This window comes from Staurois parvus, unplaced genomic scaffold (genome assembly GCF_062004578.1).
Source record: "Staurois parvus isolate SC_StPar_1 unplaced genomic scaffold, SC_StPar_1.0 ptg000548l, whole genome shotgun sequence".
Lineage (NCBI taxonomy): Eukaryota > Metazoa > Chordata > Amphibia > Anura > Ranidae > Staurois > Staurois parvus.
The window spans coordinates 2,960,083-2,982,547 of record NW_028318344.1 but is presented as its reverse complement, the minus strand read 5'-3'; the positions used below and the strand labels follow the sequence as shown (position 1 = coordinate 2,982,547).

The window sequence follows — 22,465 nt, the reverse complement described above, 5'->3', positions numbered from 1 at the left end:
CTAACATTTATAGGTAAAGTTGACCCAGGGAATATCTGATTGCTTCTCGGGGGATCAGGAAGGAAAAGCCCCTGCAGGAGCAAATTGGATCATGCTTTGCTGTGGTTTTTCTGCTTTCCTCTGGATCAACTGTCGGATAGGATTATAACTTTTTTTTTTCATATAGTTGAACTAGATGGACTTTTGTCTTTTTTCAGCCAGACTATGTATGTAACTATGTATGTAACTATGGTTTTCTGCACTGAGGTCCTGAAGGTTCTAGTTACGCCTCTGTGTACAAATGTACTGTTAAAGGGAACTCTGAAGTAAAGAGGGCATTGGGAATGCTGGGAACTCAGATGTAAGGGGGGAGTCTAATGTAAGGGCAGGAAGGGGGCCCACTGCAGAACATGTGAAAGGGCCCTGCGATGGGAGCAAAGAGCCCCAGGATCGATGGGAAGAGACTCGGGTCAGGGGGGCTGTCAGGGTCCTGTCCACGGCAGGAGTTCTGGAAGATCTGGCATTTCTGCCAGTATTCTACATGGCCGCAGTCTGGTGCCAGACGGCCTTTATAAGGAGGCTCATCACTTCCTCTGTTTGCTGGATGATCTCTAGCTCCCTGTGCCCTGTTCCTGTTTCCTGTGATTCTGACTTGTGATTTCCTGTTACCAACTCGGCTTGCTCCTGGACCTGTCTACTCTGATTTACCCCTGATCTAACCTCGGCTTGGCTTACGGATACTCTCTCTCTCCTGCTTCTCTGTGAATGACCTCGGCTTTTCTATCTGACTACGACCACTCTGATTCCCACCTGGTACCTGACCTTGGCTTGGACCGACTAGCCAGTGGACATGCTGCTGTGGGTTTCTCTGCACAGCAGAGAAATTCACAGCAGCATGTCTCTCTAGTAAAACACATACAGCACATTATGTAAAACAGCACACTGTTAACCCTTTTATTGCTCCAGATGTTAACCCCTTCCTGCCCAGTGTCATTAGTACAGTGTCAGAATGCCCGCCGCAGTCCTGCTATAAGTCGCTGATCACCGCCATTACTAGTATAAAAAAAGAAAAAAGAAAAATTCCAATATATATACACCATTAGTGTAAAGGCCGTGTTTTTACATTTTCTTTTTTAATTCTTTATTTAAGATTTTCAGCTTACAAAGTGAAATTATCAAATGATCCTTATGTAACCAAAAAAGGAAGCACAGATGCAGATCACTGCAGGTGCCACATGGGGGGGGGGTGTTTAACCAGCAAGAGGACCTTGCCACAGTCAAGCACCTCCCACGCACAAACTACACAGACAGATAACATGCACATATGTCCTACACACACTGCAACACACTAAGGAGTCTCATTATAAAACATTCAGTGCACAAGTGTCAGAAGAATTTGTGCAAGCTGAACAAAATGTCACTGTAGTTTTGCTAAGAGATTAATTGCTTTACCATTAGTTTTATTTTATTGGGATTTTATGTGATAGACCAACACAAAATTGCACATAATTGTAAAGTGGAAGGAGAATGATAAATGGTTTTTAAAATGTTTTACAAATAAATATCTGAAAAGTGTGGCGTGCATTTGTATTTAGCCCCCTTTACTCTGATGCCCCAAACTAAAATCTAGTGGAATCAATTGCCTTCAGAGTCCACCTGTGTGTAATTTAATCTCAGTATGGCACAACTGCAAACCTACAAAGACATGGCCATCCACCTAAACTGACAGGCCGGGCAAGGAGAGCATTAATTAGAAAAGCAGACAAGAGGCCCATGGTAACTCTGGAGGAGCTGCAGAGATCAACAGTTCAGGGGGGAGAATCTGTCCACGGGACAACTATTAGTCGTGCACTCCACAAATCTAGCCTTTATAGGAGAGTGGAAAGAAGAAAGCCATTGTTGAAAAAAAGCCATAAGAGTCCTGTTTGCAGTTTGCGAGAAGCCATGTGGGAGACACAGCAAACATGTGGAAGAAGGTGCTCTGGTCAGATGAGACCAACATTGAACTTTTTGGCCTAAAAGCAAAACGCTATGTGTGGCGGAAAACTAACACTGCACATCACCCTGAACACACCATCCCCATTGTGAAACATGGTGGTGGCAGCATCATGTTGTGGGGATGCTTTTCATCAACAGGGACAGGGAAGCTGGTCAGAGTTGATGGGCAGATGGATGGAGCCAAATACAGGGCAATCTTAGAAGAAAACCTGTTAGAGTCTGCAAAAGACTTGAGACTGGGGTAGAGGTTCACCTCCCAGCAGGAAAACGACTCTAATTATACAGCCAGAGCTACAATGGAATGGTTTAGATCAAAGCATATTCATGTGTTAAAATGGCCAAGTCAAAGTCCAGCCCTAAATCCAATTGAGAATCTGTGGCAAGACTTGAAAATTGCTGTTCACAGACACTCTCCATCCAATCTGGCAGAGCTTGAGCTATTTTGTGAAGATGTGCAAAGCTGGTAGAGGCATCCCCAAAAAGACTTGCAGTTGTAATTGCAGTGAAAAGTAGTTCTACAAGGTATTGGCTCAGGGGGCTGAATACAAAAGCACTGCACACTTTTCAGTTATTTATATGTAAAAAATTTTGAAAACCTTTTATCATTTTCCTTCCACTTCACAATTATGTACCACTTTGTGTTGATCTATCACATAAAATCCCAATAAAATACATTTACGGTTTTGGCTGTAACATGACAAAATGTGGAGGGGTATGAATACTTTAAGGCACTGTAAGTAACTGGTGATCCTTCCAGCTCACCAGAGTCCTCTGTGCAGGTGATCCTCATTACCCCAATACGTGTCTGCCTGCGCATGCTCGAAGATTGGTATCAGAAAACCATGATGCTTCTCATCTTTCCGCCTCACGTGACTTTCCTTCACGTTATATGGGGTGTGTCAAGGTTGTTGATTGGCAAAGGAGCACTTTCTCTTTGCTACTTTCTTTATCCCACCCACAGGAGGATTGCTCCTTCTTAATGTCAATCACAATCATTGAGCCACACTGCATGACAGTAGTGTCAAGTGGGGCGGCTCTAAGAAATGTAAAAAAAGACTTATTTTCCTTTTATTTTTTGTTAAAAAATGAGATGTAACTTTTTTTTTTTATAAAGGAGATATATGGCCAAAGTTCTTTTGGCCATACTTCTCCTGTGGGTCACAGACGGGCACTTAATTCTGCACTCCTGTGACCCACTTTCAGCTGACAGTGGGCTATAGCCCGCTGTTGGCTGATGTAACAGAGCCGGTCCAGGCTCTGCAGGGATCCCGACAAAGACAGGAAAAAAGATATCTAAAATGATTTTCATACAGCGATATAAGTATCAGTTTAATTATTGCTTATAACTGCTTATATCATGAAGCATGTCCACATGGGTTTAAATACATTTTAAATTTGTCTTCTCTGGCAGCCTACCACAGACATAAGATTTAATTCTGACTGTCACTGGCTTGTGGATTTTGGTAAAATAAGGGTGGCATTTTCTTCAAAACGAATGGGGAAGTCTTTGCTATTCTCACCACACAGCAGTATACCCAAAGACATGTCACCTGATGAGGTCATAATTGTCAATGGTTTCAGCAGATGCTCACAGGCACAGATTCCAGGCAGGCTGGCAAACATTTTCATTGGATAAGAACCTTTATTGTTGCATTATGTATTTTCTTGCAAGGACAAAAACAAATGTATTAAGACAACCCTTAATATATTCAGAAATCTAAAACCACATATGAATAACTCCTAATCATTCAACAAAACTCTGCTCCAGTCTGTTGGTGACCATATTTGATCAGGGATGTCACTGCTATCCCCTTTTGTTTAAGTGGTGGGTATTCCTAGCCATGTAAGCCACTGTGCCAGTGACAGTTTCCAGGGATGCAGTAGGTGCCAGCACCCACTATTTCCTTGTGGACCATTGTCAGCAGCAACTTGTTATATATAGAAATGGTACAAAATACTGCTTCTATATGTAAGCCGTGTACCGGGGTGGGCTCCCCAGGATACAGTGAAGTCACGAACGAGGAAAGCAACCCCCACACCAGCTTTTGCCACAACAGAATTTTACTTAGATGTGGCAAGTAAACACAACCACAAATGCTGGGAACATACAATAGGCTGAGACCCTTGTGCTGCACAGCACGGCGCCTTCTGATGGATGAAGGTAGAAAGTGTAGTAATTTACCTACTGGTGGGCACAACTAAGCTGCTACACCTTACTTGTTATTACCCTAAAAGAGCAGGAATCAGTGTATGGGTGTATGGTATGGGCTAGCCTGCGGTGCAGCAGAACAGCTTACAATCTTACACAAATCTACAGTATTCCCCCTCCCATAACTGGTCCTGTAGCACGTGCCTGAGTATTCCTTCTGAGCAAAACACCAGTCTGGCTTGAGTTTGTAGGATTTTATCAGCTCTCCAATGTGAAATGTCACTTTAAGTTGTGGAATCCTTCCAATAATCGGTAACAACACTTGTGGCCTGACACAAACAGAGACCCTAACTGACTAACTATAGGCCTGGACTCAGTCTATAGGTGCCAACACTGAAATGAGGTGCGTGCACGATCTTACCGACCCGGGTCTGCTTTGCCTCTCACATATATATGATGTTCGGCTCTCACCGAACAGGAATCCAAGCGGACATAAGTATGAGTGCTTGTCTGAACAGCCAAAGTTCAGATTAAACCATTGGATACTGATGATGTCACCCTGTACTGTGCAGATGGACATGCAATGATATCTACAGCAGCAAGTAGGTGTCAAAGTCAAAATACTTCAATGAAGGGAACCTTCGCAGAGGCCTAACTCCTACAGCTGTAAAATTGTGGAAGGCTCACAATAACTCAGTCCTGCTGTTCTTTATACACACCGATGTTAAACAAGTGTGGGGTATTTAATGAACCAGAATGCTGCATGACCATGATAAAATTAAAGTACAGTGGGGATCGAAAGTTTGGGCACCCCAGCTAAAAATTTGTAGTAATGTGCATAAAGAAGCCAAGGAAAGATGGAAAAATCTCCAAAAGGCATCAAATTACAGATTAGACATTCTTATAATATGTCAACAAAAGTTAGATTTTATTTCCATCATTTACACTTTCAAAATAACAGAAAACAAAAAAATGGCGTCTGCAAAAGTTTGGGCACCCTGCAGAATTTATAGCATGCACTGCCCCCTTTGCCAAGCTGAGACCTGCCAGTGTCATGGATTGTTCTCAATCATCGTCTGGGAAGACCAGGTGATGTCAATCTCAAAGGTTTTAAATGCCCAGACTCATCTGACCTTGCCCCAACAATCAGCACCATGGGTTCTTCTAAGCAGTTGTCTAGAAAACTGAAACTGAAAATAGTTGACGCTCACAAAGTTGGAGAAGGCTATAAGAAGATAGCAAAGCGTTTTCAGATGTCAATATCCTCTGTTCGGAATGTAATTAAGAAATGGCAGTCATCAGGAACAGTGGAAGTTAAAGCAAGATCTGGAAGACCAAGAAAAATATCAGACAGAACAGCTCGCAGGATTGTGAGAAAAACAATTCAAAACCCACGTTTGACTGCACGATCCCTCCAGAAAGATCTGGCAGACACTGGAATTGTGGTACACTATTCCACTATAAAGAGATACTTGTACAAATATGGTCTTCATGGAAGAGTCATCAGAAGAAAACCTCTTCTACGTCCTCACCACAAAAATCATCGTTTGAACTTTGCAAATGAACATATAGACAAGCCTGATGCATTTTGGAAACAAGTTCTGTGGACCGATGAGGTTAAAATTGAACTTTTTGGCCGGAATGAGCAAAGGTACGTTTGGAGAAGAAGGGGCACAGAATTTAATGAAAAGAACCTCTGTCCAACTGTTAAGCATGGGGTTGGATCAATCATGCTTTGGGGTTGTGTTGCAGCCAGTGGCACAGGGAACATCTCACGAGTAGAAGGAAAAATGGATTCAATAAAATTTCAGCAAATTTTGGATGGTAACTTGATGCCATCTGTGAAAAAGCTGAAGTTAAAGAGAGGATGGCTTCTACAAATGGATAATGATCCTAAACACACCTCGAAATCCACGGGGGATTACATCAAGAGGCGTAAACTGAAGGTTTTGCCATGGCCTTCACAATCTCCTGACCTCAACATAATTGAAAATCTATGGATAGACCTTAAAAGAGCCGTGCGTGACAGACAGCCCAGAAATCTCAAAGAACTGGAAGACTTTTGTAAGGAAGAATGGGCAAAGATACCTCAAACAAGAATTGAAAGACTCTTGGCTGGCTACAAAAAGCGTTTACAAGCTGTGATACTTGCCAAAGGGGGCAGTACAAGATATTAACTCTGCAGGGTGCCCAAACTTTTGCAGATGCCATTTTTTTGTTTTCTGTTATTTTGAAAGTGTAAATGATGGAAATAAAATCTAACTTTTGTTGACATATTATAAGAATGTCTAATCTGTAATTTGATGCCTTTTGGAGATTTTTCCATCTTTCCTTGGCTTCTTTATGCACATTAATACAAATTTGTAGCTGGGGTGCCCAAACTTTCGATCCCCACTGTATGTAAACCCTCACCTTGTAAAACAGTCCATTCAGTTTAAAATAGAAATGAAAGGCAAAACATTTGTGTATACATAAAAAAAATTATAAATACCTTTTTACCCTTTTTTTAAGTGATCACATACCGTCTTCTCTCAGCTGCATAGAGATCGGGGAGGAGAAACAGCAGTACAATGTACTTCCCAATGAACGGCTGTGCCGGGGGGTGTCAATTGAAGTCTCATCCTTGGAGGAGAGCAGGCTGAGTTCTCAGCACAGCTAGCGAACAGACCATGCTGTGCTCTGCTATGCCTAGTGTGGACAGTTTTTGATAGGAAAGTAGAGGGACAGCAGGAACACCAGGGATTTCACACATAGGAAGCGATACAAAAAGAACAGGATACTTTTTCATACAAGTACATGGTACAGCAGGCACATATCAGGAATATGAAATGTTGGGTTTACATATTTTTTTATGTAATTTGAACTATGGTTTGTATTTATACTACTTATTTGTGACAATCAAGTGAGAATTCTTGGTATTATTGGAAGCCCCAACACGAGTAGGAATGCAATAGCACACGGGGGCCAGTCAGTAGGATAAAGGGGCAATACTAAGCAAATGAAGTATAAGGAGATGTTGAGAGGAGTCCAAAGAAACTCTGTAGTTCAGGACACACAAAACCATGCCTGTTTCTTAGATTTTACTAAAATGACTGCTTGATACAAATGGAAGAAGATATGTCATTACTCTGTAGTGCCTAAGGCAGCAAGATGTGTAATTACTGTCCTGCCTATCATTATTTTTTTAAGGTCAATCATAAAATATTAATTTTGCAACAGCCCCAGTTATAGAACAAAAAAATAAATTCAAACTACAATGATTCAATTCTATAGAATGTTACAGATATTAGCAACGGTGAAAAATAAGAGTTTAGACAATATCACCTTCCTGTTTCACTAGTTTATTATGTGTTTTCAGCTCATTTGTTCTATTATACATTTTTTGGTGTCTTTTTTATTTTTATGTCATAAACGGTCATTAGTCTCATCCCAAGTAAATTTAAGACCTTTCATTTTCTCCTGGTAAACTGTATCAATGTATTCCTTCTGTTTTTGTGTGAAATGGTTTTTCCAGTCTTCAGTGATTCCTAAAAAAATAAGTAAGTAAATAAAAGAAAAGTAAATGAAAAATAGGCATTTATATATTACCTTTGTACACTTCTTTCTACTTTGGCAGTCTGACCCAATTCAACAGAACTGTACACTCATAAATCTATCTAAGGCTGGCTTTTGGTATGTTACATTGATTTTGAATAGTATCTCAACACGTGTATTTCAGTGAACTGCAGTGGATAGGTGGCAACCAATTTTGTGTTGTAGTGCAATGCATTTAAAAAGAAAAATACTGTCTAATTTTAGGGTGGCCTAAGGTGACACTAAATGAAATTCTTATTCTCCAAAAATATTACACATCTACACCTACACATCTGCATCTATACACATCTACTATTTAATGGCCCTGTAATCCATTTCTCATGAAATTATTTCTTACTGTGTTATGTGTTTTCCTGAAACGTTATTGTTATCACATAGAGGACAAAAAGTCCCCTATGTAATATAAACGCTTTATCACAGGTTCTCTTTAATGAGACATCATCAGTGATGTCTCACCTGCACTCAATTGAAGCAAATAAACTGCAGACTGTGCTCCATTAGCGTTTTCCCTGTCCAAACCAGACAAGGAAAGTGACACCAGAAAACAGTGATGTTTCCAGTGAAGTGATGTTATGCACATTGCTTCCAGGTTTTTTGCAGCTAGGGAAGATCAACAACTGGGGGAGGGGGGATGGGGGTGACAGGGTTCGGGAGGGGGGCACAGAAAGCGATCAGGTGGCTGTACAGCTTCCAGATCACTTTCATAAAAAAGCGGACAGTTGGCTTGCTTGCAACGTGTACACACACTCCCGGCATAAGCCCTGCCTCCCTCTACCAAGATGGCCACATTTACACAGATACAGAGCAAAAGAGGGTATGGTAAGCCAATAATGGGGAAAGATTAGCTGCAGGGAGACCACAAGTGACAACATTTGCTCTCTGGCAGCCTTTTCTGGCCACAGTTTCATGGGTTCAGTTGCTCTTTAAGTTAGAATAAATGATGCATTGGGGTCAGGTATATGTCTGGGTAGCAGCCTAATATTAATAGTACCAAATGTGCCCATCTCAATTCATTACACTGGTATATTGGTAACCTAATATTAACAGTTCTACATTTGGCCATTTTTAGTTTTTGTATTGTATTGTTATATTGGTACATTGGTTATTGCCTACTATTAACAGTACTAAATGTGGCCATCCCTGTTTTTCATTGGTACACTGGTATTCTGGTAGTTGTCTACCAGGGGCGGACTGACCATTTGGAAACTCGGGCACTGCCCGAGGGCCCGGGGTCAGTAGGGGGCCCCATGAGATGCCCCTGATACCTTTTTCATAGGCTTTTTTGAGTTTGGGCAAGGACACAGGGGCCCCATGATCCCCTATTGCCCGGGGGCCCCATGAGTTGTCAGTCCGCCCCTGTTGTCTACGAAATGTAGCACTAAATGCATCTGGTCCTGTTCTTGTGGTTACTCCAGCATACTGTTTATTGCCTACTATTAACAGTACTAAATGTGGTCATTTTTGTTTTTTTATTGGTTCATTTGCAATTACCTACTATTAACAGTACTAAATGTAGACATTTATGTTATAGTTTTTAGTGTTATATTGGTTATTGGTTAATAGTACTAAAAGTGGGAATTTTTGTTTTTCATTGGTATACTGGTAGGGTGGTAACTGACTATTACCAGTATCAACAGTGGCCATTTTTGCTCTTGCTCCTATTGGTACACTGTCAATATTAACAGTACTAAATGTGGCCATTCTTGCCTTGTCATGGTATATTGGTAATCGTCTATTATTAACAATACAAAATGTGGCCAATCTTGTTTTATATTGTTTATTGGCAATTTCCCACTATTCACAATTCTGAAAGTGGCCAAGTGTTTTATGTAAGTTGGTAACTGCCTGTTATGAATAGTACTAGTTGTGGCCATCTCCATTTTTTACCGGTGTACTGGTATATTGGTAATTGCCTATTGTTAACAGTATAAAAAGTGGTGATTTATGCTCTGTATTGGTATATTTGTAATTTTCTGTCATTAACAGTACTAAATATAGCCATTTCTGTTTTCCACTGTTATATTGGTACATTGGTAAGTGCCTACTATCAACAGTACTAAATGTGGCCATTTTTGTGTTTTATGGCTATATTGATATATTTCTTTATTTCAGGTACTTACACTCAGGTCCATAAATATTGGGACATGGACACAATTCTAACATTTTTGGCTCTATACACCACCACAATGGATTTGAAATGAAACAAACAACATGTGCTTTAACTGCAGACTGTCAGCTTTAATTTGAGGGTATTTACATCCAAATCAGGTGAACGGTGTAGGAATTACAACAGTTTGCATATGGGCCTCCCACTTGTTAAGCGACCAAAAGTAATGGGACAGAATAATAATCATAAATCAAACTTTCACCTTTTTAATACTTGGTTGCAAATCCTTTGCAGTCAATTACAGCCTGAAGTGTGGAACACATAGACATCATCAGACGCTGGGTTTCATCCCTGGTGATGCTCTGCCAGGCCTCTACTGCAACTGTCTTCAGTTCCTGCTGTTTCTTGGGGCATTTTCCTTTCAGTTTTGTCTTCAGCAAGTGAAATGCATGCTCAATTGGATTCAGGTCAGGTGATTGACTTGGCCATTGCATAACATTCCACTTCTTTCCCTTAAAAAACTCTTTGGTTGCTTTTGCAGTATGCTTCGGGTCATTGTCCATCTGCACTGTGAAGTGGCGTCCAATGAGTTGTGAAGCATTTGGCTGAATATGAGCAGATAATATTGCCCGAAACACTTCAGAATTCATCCTGCTGCTTTTGTCAGCAGTCACATCATCAATAAATTCAAGAGAACCAGTTCCATTGGCAGCCATACATGCCCACGCCATGACACTACCACCACCATGCTTCACCGATGAGGTGGTATGCTTAGGATCATGAGCAGTTAATTTTCTTCTCCATACTCTTCTCTTCCCGTCACTCTGGTACAAGTTGATCTTGGTCTCATCTGTCCATAGGATGTTGTTCCAGAACTGTGAAGGCTTTTTAGATGTCGTTTGGCAAACTCTAATATGACCTTTCTGTTTTTGATGCTCACCAATGATTTCTATCTTGTGGTGAACCCTCTCTATTCACTCTGGTGAAGTCTTCTCTTGATTGTTGACTTTGACACACATACACCTACCTCCTGGAGAGTGTTCCTGATCTGGCCAACTGTTGTGAAGGGTGTTTTCTTCACCAGGGAAAGAATTCTTCGGTCATCCACCACAGTTGTTTTCCGTGGTCTTCCGGGTCTTTTGGTGTTGCTGAGCTCACCGGTGCGTTCCTTCTTTTTAAGAATGTTCCAAACAGTTGTTTTGGCCACGCCTAATGTTTTTGCTATCTCTCTGATGGGTTTGTTTTGTTTTTTCAGCCTAATGATGGCTTGCTTCACTGATAGTTACAGCTCTTTGGATCTCATCTTGAGAGTTGACAGCAACAGATTCCAAATGCAAATAGCACACTTGAAATGAACTCTGGACCTTTTATCTGCTCATTGTAATTGGGATAATGAGGGAATAGCACACACCTGGCCATGGAACAGCTGAGAAGCCAATTGTCCCATTACTTTTGGTCCCTTAACAAGTGGGAGGCACATATGCAAACTGTTGTAATTCCTACACCGTTCACCTGATTTGGATGTAAATACCCTCAAATTAAAGCTGACAGTCTGCAGTTAAAGCACATCTTGTTTGTTTCATTTCAAATCCATTGTGGTGGTGTATAGAGCCAAAAATGTTAGAATTGTGTCCATGTCCCAATATTTATGGACCTGACTGTATATAGCGCTGTCAATTTACGCAGCGCTTTACACATATATATTGTACATTCACATCGGTCCCTAACCCTCTAGGGGTGTACAATCTAAGGTCTCTAACTCACATTCATACATACACATAGAAACTAGGACAATTTAGACAGGAGCCAATTAACCTACCGGCATGTCTTTGGCGTGTGGGAGGAAACCAGAGTACCCGGAGAAAACCCACACAAGCACAGATATCAGCAATTGCCTACTTTCAAGAGTACCAAATGAGGCCATTTTTGCTGTACATTGGTATATTTCTAACTGCCTATTATTAGCGGTACTAAATATGGCTATTTTTGTTTTCCATTGTTATACTCGTATATTGGTAATTACCTACTGTCCACAGTACCACAGTACCAAATGTGGCCATTTGTTATTTTCATTGCTATACTGATACATTGCCTACTATCAACAGTACTAAATGTGGCCATTCTTGCTTGGTATTGGTATATTGCTAACTGCGTATTATTAACAGTATTAAATGTGGCCTTATTTGTTTTCTATGGTTATGCTGGTATACCTGTATTGGTAATTGCCCAATATCAACAGTACTAAATGTGGCCACTTTTGTTTTTTCATTGTTATGCTGGCAATTGCCTACTGTCAACAGTACCAAGTGTGGCCATTTTTGTTTTTTTATTGTTAAAATGTGTATATTGGCAATTGCCCATTATGAGCAGCACTAAGAGTGGCCATCTTTGGTTTTTTACTTTTGGTACATTGAGTAGGTGTAGCAATATGGCTGCTGCTGTTTACTGCGCTTTGGCAGTGACGTCATTATGTTGAGTACATTGTGACATCATGGCATGTTTGCTGACATCATAACACCGTGTGCGCCATGATGTCATGCTGTTTTGGCACCAACAGTGGCCAGTTTAAGATTATCATTTATTAAAGGCAACCCAGGATTGCGAAAAGAAGGTATACCTCTGCAGCTGGCATGACTGCCAAAACTGGTCAGTCCAGCATTCTGTGGAGGTCACCCCTGAGTTCCTTTACAAGATAAACCAGATCACAAGTGCCTCATAAGATGGACCAGACTATATATGCCTCATAGGATAGGTTGGACCACATGTGCCTGTTACGGATGGCTAAGTATCTCTTGTCATTGTTTAGGGGAATGTGGGTACTTAGACTGTATGCCTAGCTGATGTCTCCCTTGCTATGCAACTACTTGTGACATATGGAATGCTGGTTCTGTGACCTACAGTGATCCCTAGTGAGAGGACCAGTGTTGCTAATTGAGAAGGGATTACTCCTCCATATTGAAATCGCCAAAACGGAATGATTAAAACTGAGTACGTAGAAATATAAAAGCCTTCCTTGGAGTCTTCCAGCACTGCTCAATCAAATTGAGCAAATGTCTGCAACAAGTGGTCAGAATGAGGCTGAAGTTTGAGACTTGTTCTGTTAAATTTCAGATTTCTATATGCAGTGCTAAGGTGAAAGATAAACTAGCTATATGACATGTGGTCAGTCTGAACCATACATTTGGGCCCTTCCCTGACTTCTATGCACTGTATGGGAGATGTACAGTATGAGATGTACAGTATGAGATCACTCTGATACCCTGTCATAGGGGATCTATATAGGTCATTTAAGGAACATATTTACAGGGATTTTTTTTTTGGGGGGGGGGGGTTGGGGTTGCAGTTGCTGAGGCCTTTTGTAATAATTGGCCAATTATGATTTTAAGTGGTGGTTTTTTAATTTGGTTCTTTTGTATATTGGATATGAATAAAGAATATGTGTATATAAAGATACAATGCTGAGTTGTTTCCCAGGTCCTAAATGTCACATTACATGTTTCTTAGAGGAAATAACAAAATATACCCATTCAAATGTGGAGAGGTAGAGCCTTAGTCAGGTTTTTATTTTTCATGCTCTTTAGGTGACATATTTTGGTCACACTAAGCACTCAACATTGCATTTGGCTAACTTTGACTTCATGCGATACATCTCTGTTTTAGTGCACCTGTGGCCAGGCTATGGACATTCACATATTTACATGCTCTTAGCAAGCAGTAAGTGGGGTTGATTTACTAAAGGCAATTTGTAAAGTGCAGTTGCACTCTGCAAGAGCAGTTGCCCCAGAGCTTAGTAAATGAGGTAAAGCTTCATTTTGCAAAGAATACCCAATCATGTGCAAGGAAAATAAAAAAAACTGCATTTTGGCTTGCACATGATTGGATGACAGCAGGCAGCAGATCTTCTGCTCTTTTACTAAGTTCTGGAGCGACTGCTCTTGCAACTGCAGCTTGCAAAGTGCACATTCTATTTGCCTTTAGTAAATCAACCCCTGTGAGTTTCAAAGTTGAAGTTGTTCCAGTTGACTGCTCTCCTTCCCAGAAAACCTGCTTAGTGTTTATATTAAAGGTGGAAGTTTGCCAAGTCACTACTGGCAGGGGGAGCTGGAGAGGCTGAGCTTCTGAGAAAACACCTTCAAAGCAGTTTTAAACCCAAAATCAAAATTGTAATATATTTCAGTTCACTAATATTATTATTATGACAATTATTTTTTTTCTTTTAGGTTTTTTTTCTTTATTTTCACCTTGGGATCCTACACTTCCTGTCTGCATTCTGGGTGAAGTTGTGAAGTAGACACCTTTGGACTGTAGCATTGTCAGTCTGGGAAAAGGGCAATATTAGACTAGCAGATTTACCGTATTTTTCGCTCCGTAAAATGCACTTTTTTCCCCCCAAAAAAGGGGGGAAATGTCAGTGTGTCTTATGGAGCGAATATAAAGCGGCCGGTCCAGTATTTCCGCCACCACCATGTCAGAATACCGGGCCAGCCGCTCAGCTGTTCTCTGCGGCAGGAACTCACCTGTTCCTCGGTCCAGCGCTGTAGTCTTCCCGTGCCGGCTTCTTCCCGCCCCGGCATCTATGACAGCTGGGTTCCCACTGTGCATGCACAAGAAGCGCTGCTCTTTGTGAATAGTCTGGCGCCTTCTGGGACACATGACAGGTCCCAGGAGATGACGGGGCCATTTACAAAGCACAGCGCTTCTCGCGCATGCGCAGTGGGCACCCGGCACCCATAGTATGGGAAGGAGAGCTCCACGGAAGTGTCAAAGTCAGGTACCTGCTCCCCCTCCCTCCCTAAAAGTCTGCAGTGTCTGGTCATGCCCTGTACAGTCTGCAGTGTCTGGTCATCCCCTGTACTGTCTGCAGTCTCTGGTCATCTGTACTGTCCGCAGTCTCTGGTCATCCCCTGTGCTGTGTCTGCAGTCTCTGGTCATCCCCTGTGCTGTGTCCGCAGTCTCTGGTCATCCCCTGTGCTGTGTCCGCAGTCTCTGGTCATCCCCTGTGCTGTGTCCGCAGTCTCTGGTCATCCCCTGTGCTGTGTCCGCAGTCTCTGGTCATCCCCTGTGCTGTGTCCGCAGTCTCTGTTCATCCCCTGTGCTGTGTCCGCAGTCTCTGGTCATCCCCTGTGCTGTGTCCGCAGTCTCTGGTCATCCCCTGTGCTGTGTCCGCAGTCTCTGGTCATCCCCTGTGCTGTGTCCGCAGTCTCTGGTCATCCCCTGTGCTGTGTCCGCAGTCTCTGGTCATCCCCTGTGCTGTGTCCGCAGTCTCTGGTCATCCCCTGTGCTGTGTCCGCAGTCTCTGGTCATCCCCTGTGCTGTGTCCGCAGTCTCTGGTCATCCCCTGTGCTGTGTCCGCAGTCTCTGGTCATCCCCTGTGCTGTGTCCGCAGTCTCTGGTCATCCCCTGTGCTGTGTCCGCAGTCTCTGGTCATCCGCTGTGCTGTGTCCGCAGTCTCTGGTCATCTCCTGTACTGTGTCCGCAGTCTCTGGTCATCTCCTGTACTGTGTCCGCAGTCTCTGGTCATCTCCTGTACTGTGTCCGCAGTCTCTGGTCATCTCCTGTACTGTGTCCGCAGTCTCTGGTCATCTCCTGTACTGTGTCCGCAGTCTCTGGTCATCTCCTGTATTATGTCTGCAGTCTCTGGTCATCTCCTGTACTGTGTCCGCAGTCTCTGGTCATCTCCTGTACTATTTCTGCAGTCCATTGGTTCAGAATATTTTTTTTCTCCTCTAAAACCTAGGTGCATCTTATGGAGCGAAAAATACGGTAGATGGAGTTGAGTATCAAACTGAAGGCGCACCGCAGCTGACACTTTATAAGTAGTTACAGCAAACAGTTTTTATTTCCTTTTGGGATAAAATTTTACATATATTATTAAAAGCTGACCATTTTATGCACCCCTGACAATGTTAAATGGTTTGTCTCAAGCCTCTAAATGCTACTTTGTCTGGGCAGCTTGGTCTGTTAAAGTAAGTTGAAAAATAACCACCTTTGAGCTGGCCATACATGGATTGAAATTCGGCCAGTCCAGCATTAACTGGCCAAATTTTGGTCCATGTGTGGTCGCTCCGGTATAAGAGAAGTCGATCTATCACTTGACTTTTCATTAAGCCTTGTTGGTATATTTTTGCGTGATTAGCGCATGCAGCTGGCTGCAGCACTGATCAGTGTATTCTGATGGCAAGAGAGTCCCACTGTCAGAATACAATGACAGTGCAGAGGATTTTCCCATCCACCTCGAATATGTGTATGGGGAAATCAATTCAGGTTTTTCATCCAGCTGGCTGACTGAATGAAAAAACTGAGCCATATATGGCCAGCTTTACTAGTCAGATAACCAGATGAAAATGAAGGAAAAGCCTAAAAAAGAAAACTAATGCAGCTACCACATCTAAGAATTGTAACTTGCAATTTAATACACTTTGCTTTTGGATTTAATACCACTATAATGACTTAAAACTTTTTTTTTTATAAGGCAAGATAGATAGTACAGCAAAAAATGTGACAATAAATACAGTAGACCACTTTACAACAACATGATAAAGTGCTGTCAGGGCAGAAAGATAGGTAACATCTTGATCAACAAAGACATTGAGTCGTCTTGACCTTCTTACCGCTTGGATATGATAAATAATTCATTTTTTAAGTGGCTATCCAGGAAGAAAAATCATACAAAGGTGTAATAAGAAGGTACTCCTTCTTTTAAGTAACAGTATAGCTTGAACACAAGTCCACTCACATCTCACATATGCCAAGTTGGTTGAAGTTCCAAAATGCCACTTATATAATACCAGTGTCATGCATGAGTATTTGAAGATAGCCATTGTCACAGATCAAATGCACACCCACGGCGACTAGCTAACTGAGGCTTGCACTGTGACTTGGGGTAAAGAGGGAATGAGGGGGACTTTGAGCATATAAGACTGGTTGTGATACACTTTCACAGCCCACACTGCCTCTGGCCACCACTAGAGGGAGACTCCACTTCAATCCAGCTGGCTGACCACACACAGGCAGATACGAATCTTACATACAATCTGGTGCACTCTGTGTTGGGGAGCAGTCTAGCAATTGGCACACCCTTCTAGGATTCCTCCTACAAGCTAGAATTCCAGTGTTAATCACTCTTCCATTGTCCACACACCCCCACACCAGACACAACAAATGGTAGCTTGCCACCACCCAACAGTTTGTCCGCAGACTGGTTTGCTGGGTCACCACACACACAAATCTCCATCTGGCAGATCTGCTACTTTACAATCTGCATGAAATCTGCCAACATTGCAGTGCAATTGCATACAGATTGGCAATGAACTTAGACCAAGCACATAGACACTACAATACAACAATTTCTCCAGAGATATGAGCTGGAGCTTAAGGACCCCAAAAGTGGGCAGTGCGTAAAATATGTACAAAGAAAAAAGTTACAGAAGAGACACACAATTGGCTATTCACTATGAAATAAAAGGGGAATAAACACAGGAATAAAACTTTTACCAAGATTTATCCTGTGACTGGAGCAAGTCAAAGAAAGTCCGTGATTTGCCAGTCAAATAGAACCAGCTCTGTATGAATCACACCATCCATATCTCAAGGTCCTCAATTTATTGAAATATGGATGTGGGAGGGACTTTAGCCCTTGGCCAATCAACCTTGGGGGGTGTTCCTGTACCAGCCCACAGGACGTTCTGTGTTCTGAAGTGCCCAATCTCGATTGGACCAGGAACGGTTTAAATCACTGGGTCAGGGATAAAATTTCCGACACCAGTGCATCTGGCTGATCGCGACAGAAACAATCACTGTTCAGCTGTAGCAATCAGGTGCCGTATAACCATTTTGTGCATTTCTCTGGGATTCTACAGAGGCTACAAATACACTTATACATGTAGATGTAGCCTAAAATGTGTCCAATCAGAAGGAATTATTTTCATTTCTCCACAACTTATATTTTGACTTTTATGAGAGATGAAATAGATTTCTCTTATTTGTGAATATAAATCAGAGCTGGCAGACATTTCAGAGCCCTCTCCTGGTCCCCTGAGGTTTCTTGAAGCCGAAATGGCTAGAGCTCTTCTTTTAGATTTCAAGAAGGTGGCAAACTCTGGCTACATAAGGGAGAATGTTTTATTTACATCTGTGTGTCACCTCTAGCCTAGAAGCTTGCTCTGTCTTTTCACGTGCTAATTGGTGAACATATGTTTCTGATTGAATACTGAACACTTATCTTTAATAACATAGAATGAAACTAGATCTAAAATGACATATGTTTACTGATCACATCACATCTCAACTACCCGAATCTTACATCTATGTTGCAGCCATGTTCAGTATATTACAGATAGTACAGTTAAATATGAACTTATACACTTGAATGTTCAGTGTATATCAAAGTCCATACTTAAAGATCACTTCTATATATCGGCATACCTATGCACAAGAGTTTGTCAAGGGTGAGTCTGGGAGGAGCAAGCATGGGTGAACTTAGCCAGTCTTCCCTAATTTCTATTGATCACGGGTTGGTAGCATGGAAGCAGGGCTGTCATCAAGGGGGACAGTCCATACATATGTAGAGGGTTCAGTTATCCAGTGGGGCCCGGCACTCGCACCTTTATCTAGCCGCCTGCACCTGCTTCTCTCCCTTCAGCTCAATGCTAAACAATATCCTCCAGCTTCAACCTGGGCAGTAGCCAGGGCAGCCATCAGAAAGCTTTAAACTAAACTGTGGAGCTGAGGAGGAGCCGAGTGAGACTAGGGGGAGGGGCCAGCAGGTACAGCATCAGGAACAACACAGTGGGATCCCACCTCAGCCATGGGTCCTGCATGGAGACAATCACCGCAAAACTGTGAGACAGGGAGGAGCCAAGTGAAATTGGAGGAGGAGCCAGCAGGCACAGGAGCGAGAATAACATGGGAACCCTTAGCCTCAGTTACGAGTGCTTTATTCACTCTGTACATTTTATGCAGCACATGTACAGTCTGCAAAAGATGGAAAACTTTGTGCAGGCTTAGTGAATGTTTGCTATATGTGCTGTCTCTTTGCTGAACTGGGCTGTCTCTTTGCTAAATATATGGGGATGTCTCTTTGCTGGATTGGGCTCTCTCTTTGCTGGATTGGGCTCTCTTTGCTGGATATATGTGGCTGTCTCTTTGCTGGATATATGTGGCTGTCTCATTGCTGAATGGATAGGGATGTACAGTATCTTTGCTGGATAGGGATATCTTTTTGCTGGATTTAGATGTCCCTTTGCTGAATATATGGGCTATCTCTTTGCTGGATTGGGTCATCTCTTTGTTGAACATACAGTGCCTTGAAAGAGTATGCATACCCCTTGAAATTGTCATGTTACAACCAAAAACTTAAATGTATTTTATTGGGATTTTATGTGATAGACCAACACAAAGTGGCACATAATTGTGAAGTGGTACAAAAATGATAAATGGTTTTCAAATTGTTTTACAAATAAATATATGAAAACTGTGGTGTGCATTTGTATTTAGTCCCCTTTACTCTGATACCCCTAATTAAAATCCAGTGCGGTCATGCAACACTGTACCCATATGAAATTTTTATCATTTTGAAAATGCCCTATCACTGTAGATGTTTCTTTTCACACTTGCCGGTTATCGGCAGTACTTTCCTCACGTGAAAGCTGGCAAGTGTGTTTACAGTGAAAAGTATTCATACCCCTTGAAATTTTCCACATTTTGTCATATTCCAACCAAAAATATAAATGTATTTTGTGGGATTTTATGTGTATAGACCAACACAAAGTGGCATATAATTGTGAAGTGGAAGGAAAATGATAAATGGTTTTCAGACTTTTTTACAAATAAATATTTGAAAAGTGTGGCATGCATTTGTATTCAGCCCCCTTTACTCTGATACCCCTAACTAAAATGTAGTGGAACCAATTAGCTTCAGAAACCACCTAATTAGTAAATAGAGTCCACCTGTGTGTAATTTAATCTCAGTATAAATACAGCTGTTCTGTGAAGCCCTCAGAGGTTTGTTAGAGAAGATTAGTGAACAAACAGCATCATGAAGACCAAGGAACACATCAGATAGGTCAGGGATAAAGTTGTGGAGACGTTTAAAGTAGGGTTAGGTTATAAAAAAATATTCAAAGCTTGGAACACCTCACTGAGCACTGTTCAATCCATCATCCAAAAATGTAAAGAGTATGGCACAACTGCAAACCTACCAAGACATGGCTGTTCACCTAAACTGACAGGCTGTGCAAGGAGAGCATTAATCAGAGAAGCAGCCGAGAAGCCCATGGTAACTCTGGAGGAGCTGCAGACACCCACAGCTCAGGTGGGAGAATCTGTCCACAGGACAACTATTAGCCGTGCACTCCACAGATCTGGCCTTTATGGAAGAGTGACAAGAAGAAAGCCATTGTTGAAAGAAAGCCATAAGAAGTCCTTAAAAAGTCCTTATGTGTTTGTGTTCACACTTATTTATCTCAATTAGGGACTGTATTGTACCAGCTAGACAACATTGGTTGTCATTTATCACGTTAATTTAACACATTGATGTGTTAGGAGGTCATGTGGCTTTAATTAGTTTTTTGTTATCAGGTTTTATCCTGACTAGAGATGAGCGAATTTTTCAAAAATTCGATTCGGCTGATTCGGCGAATTCCAGGAAGAAATTCGATTCGATGCGAATTAATTCGCTACGAAGTTAACTTATAAAAAGGGTTTCTAGGCTTCAGAGAGCCTTTCAACCGCTGTATGGAGGGAATGTCCCAGAACTGTCATAAATAGTCTATTTCTGACAGTTCTGGGACATTCCCTCCATACAGCGGTTGAAACATTGTATCTATTTGTTTCCATAAATGGATCCATTTATGGAAACAAATAGATACAATGTTTCAACCGCTGTATGGAGGGAATGTCCCAGAACTGTCAGAAATAGTCTATTTCTGACAGTTCTGGGACATTCACTCCATACAGCGGTTTCAACCGCTGTATGGAGGGAATGTCCCAGAACTGTCATAAATAGTCTATTTCTGACAGTTCTGGGACATTCACTCCATACAGCGGTTTCAACCTGCTGTATGGAGGGAATGTCCCAGAACTGTCATAAATAGTCTATTTCTGACAGTTCTGGGACATTCACTCCATACAGCGGTTGAAACATTGTATCTATTTGTTTCCATAAATGGATCCATTTATGGAAACAAATAGATACAATGTTTCAACCGCTGTATGGAGGGAATGTCCCAGAACTGTCAGAAATAGTCTATTTCTGACAGTTCTGGGACATTCACTCCATACAGCGGTTGAAACATTGTATCTATTTGTTTCCATAAATGACATTCTGCAGATACACTTAGAGGAGCTCTGCAGATACACTTTTTGCCGGCTTGGAATTATTCTTATTTTCATCCTACTTCTTCTTCTTCTTCTTCTTCATCCTCATCCTCAGAAGAAGAAGAAGAGGATGAGGATGAAGAAGAAGAAGTAGGATGAAAATAAGAATAATTCCAAGCCGGCAAAAAGTGTATGTGCAGAGTTCCTCTATTCTGCAGATACACTTAGAGGAGCTCTGCACATACACTTAGAGGAGCTCTGCACATACACTTAGAGGAGCTCTGCACATACAAAAAGGGTTTCTAGGCTTCAGAGAGCCTTTCAACCGCTGTATGGAGGGAATGTCCCAGAACTGTCATAAATAGTCTATTTCTGACAGTTCTGGGACATTCCCTCCATACAGCGGTTGAAACATTGTATCTATTTGTTTCCATAAATGGATCCATTTATGGAAACAAATAGATACAATGTTTCAACCGCTGTATGGAGGGAATGTCCCAGAACTGTCAGAAATAGTCTATTTCTGACAGTTCTGGGACATTCACTCCATACAGCGGTTTCAACCGCTGTATGGAGGGAATGTCCCAGAACTGTCAGAAATAGTCTATTTCTGACAGTTCTGGGACATTCACTCCATACAGCGGTTTCAACCTGCTGTATGGAGGGAATGTCCCAGAACTGTCATAAATAGTCTATTTCTGACAGTTCTGGGACATTCACTCCATACAGCGGTTGAAACATTGTATCTATTTGTTTCCATAAATGGATCCATTTATGGAAACAAATAGATACAATGTTTCAACCGCTGTATGGAGGGAATGTCCCAGAACTGTCAGAAATAGTCTATTTCTGACAGTTCTGGGACATTCACTCCATACAGCGGTTGAAACATTGTATCTATTTGTTTCCATAAATGACATTCTGCAGATACACTTAGAGGAGCTCTGCAGATACACTTTTTGCCGGCTTGGAATTATTCTTATTTTCATCCTACTTCTTCTTCTTCTTCTTCATCCTCATCCTCATCCTCTTCTTCTTCTTCTTCTGAGGATGAGGATGAAGAAGAAGAAGAAGAAGAAGAAGTAGGATGAAAATAAGATTAATTCCAAGCCGGCAAAAAGTGTATCTGCAGAGCTCCTCTAAGTGTATCAGCAGAGCTCCTCTAAGTGTATCTGCAGAATAGAGGAACTCTGCACATACACTTTTTGCCGGCTTGGAATTATTCTTATTTTCATCCTACTACTTCTTCTTCTTCTTCTTCTTCTTCATCCTCATCCTCATCCTCTTCTTCTTCTGAGGATGAGGATGAAGAAGAAGAAGAA

General features: G+C 41.7%; 1 protein-coding gene across 1 annotated transcript in view; it reads right to left on the bottom strand.

Annotated features, from left to right (window-relative positions):
* Positions 1-7,446: 7,446 nt before the first annotated feature.
* Positions 7,447-22,465, bottom strand: part of LOC149451124 (sulfotransferase 2B1-like) — a 36,609-nt gene continuing 21,590 nt past the window's right edge. The window contains exon 6 of the mRNA XM_089690963.1: positions 7,447-7,653. Within this exon, the coding sequence (XP_089547089.1) occupies positions 7,532-7,653 (122 nt within the window). The 3' untranslated portion in view covers positions 7,447-7,531. The remainder of the gene's footprint in view (positions 7,654-22,465) is intronic.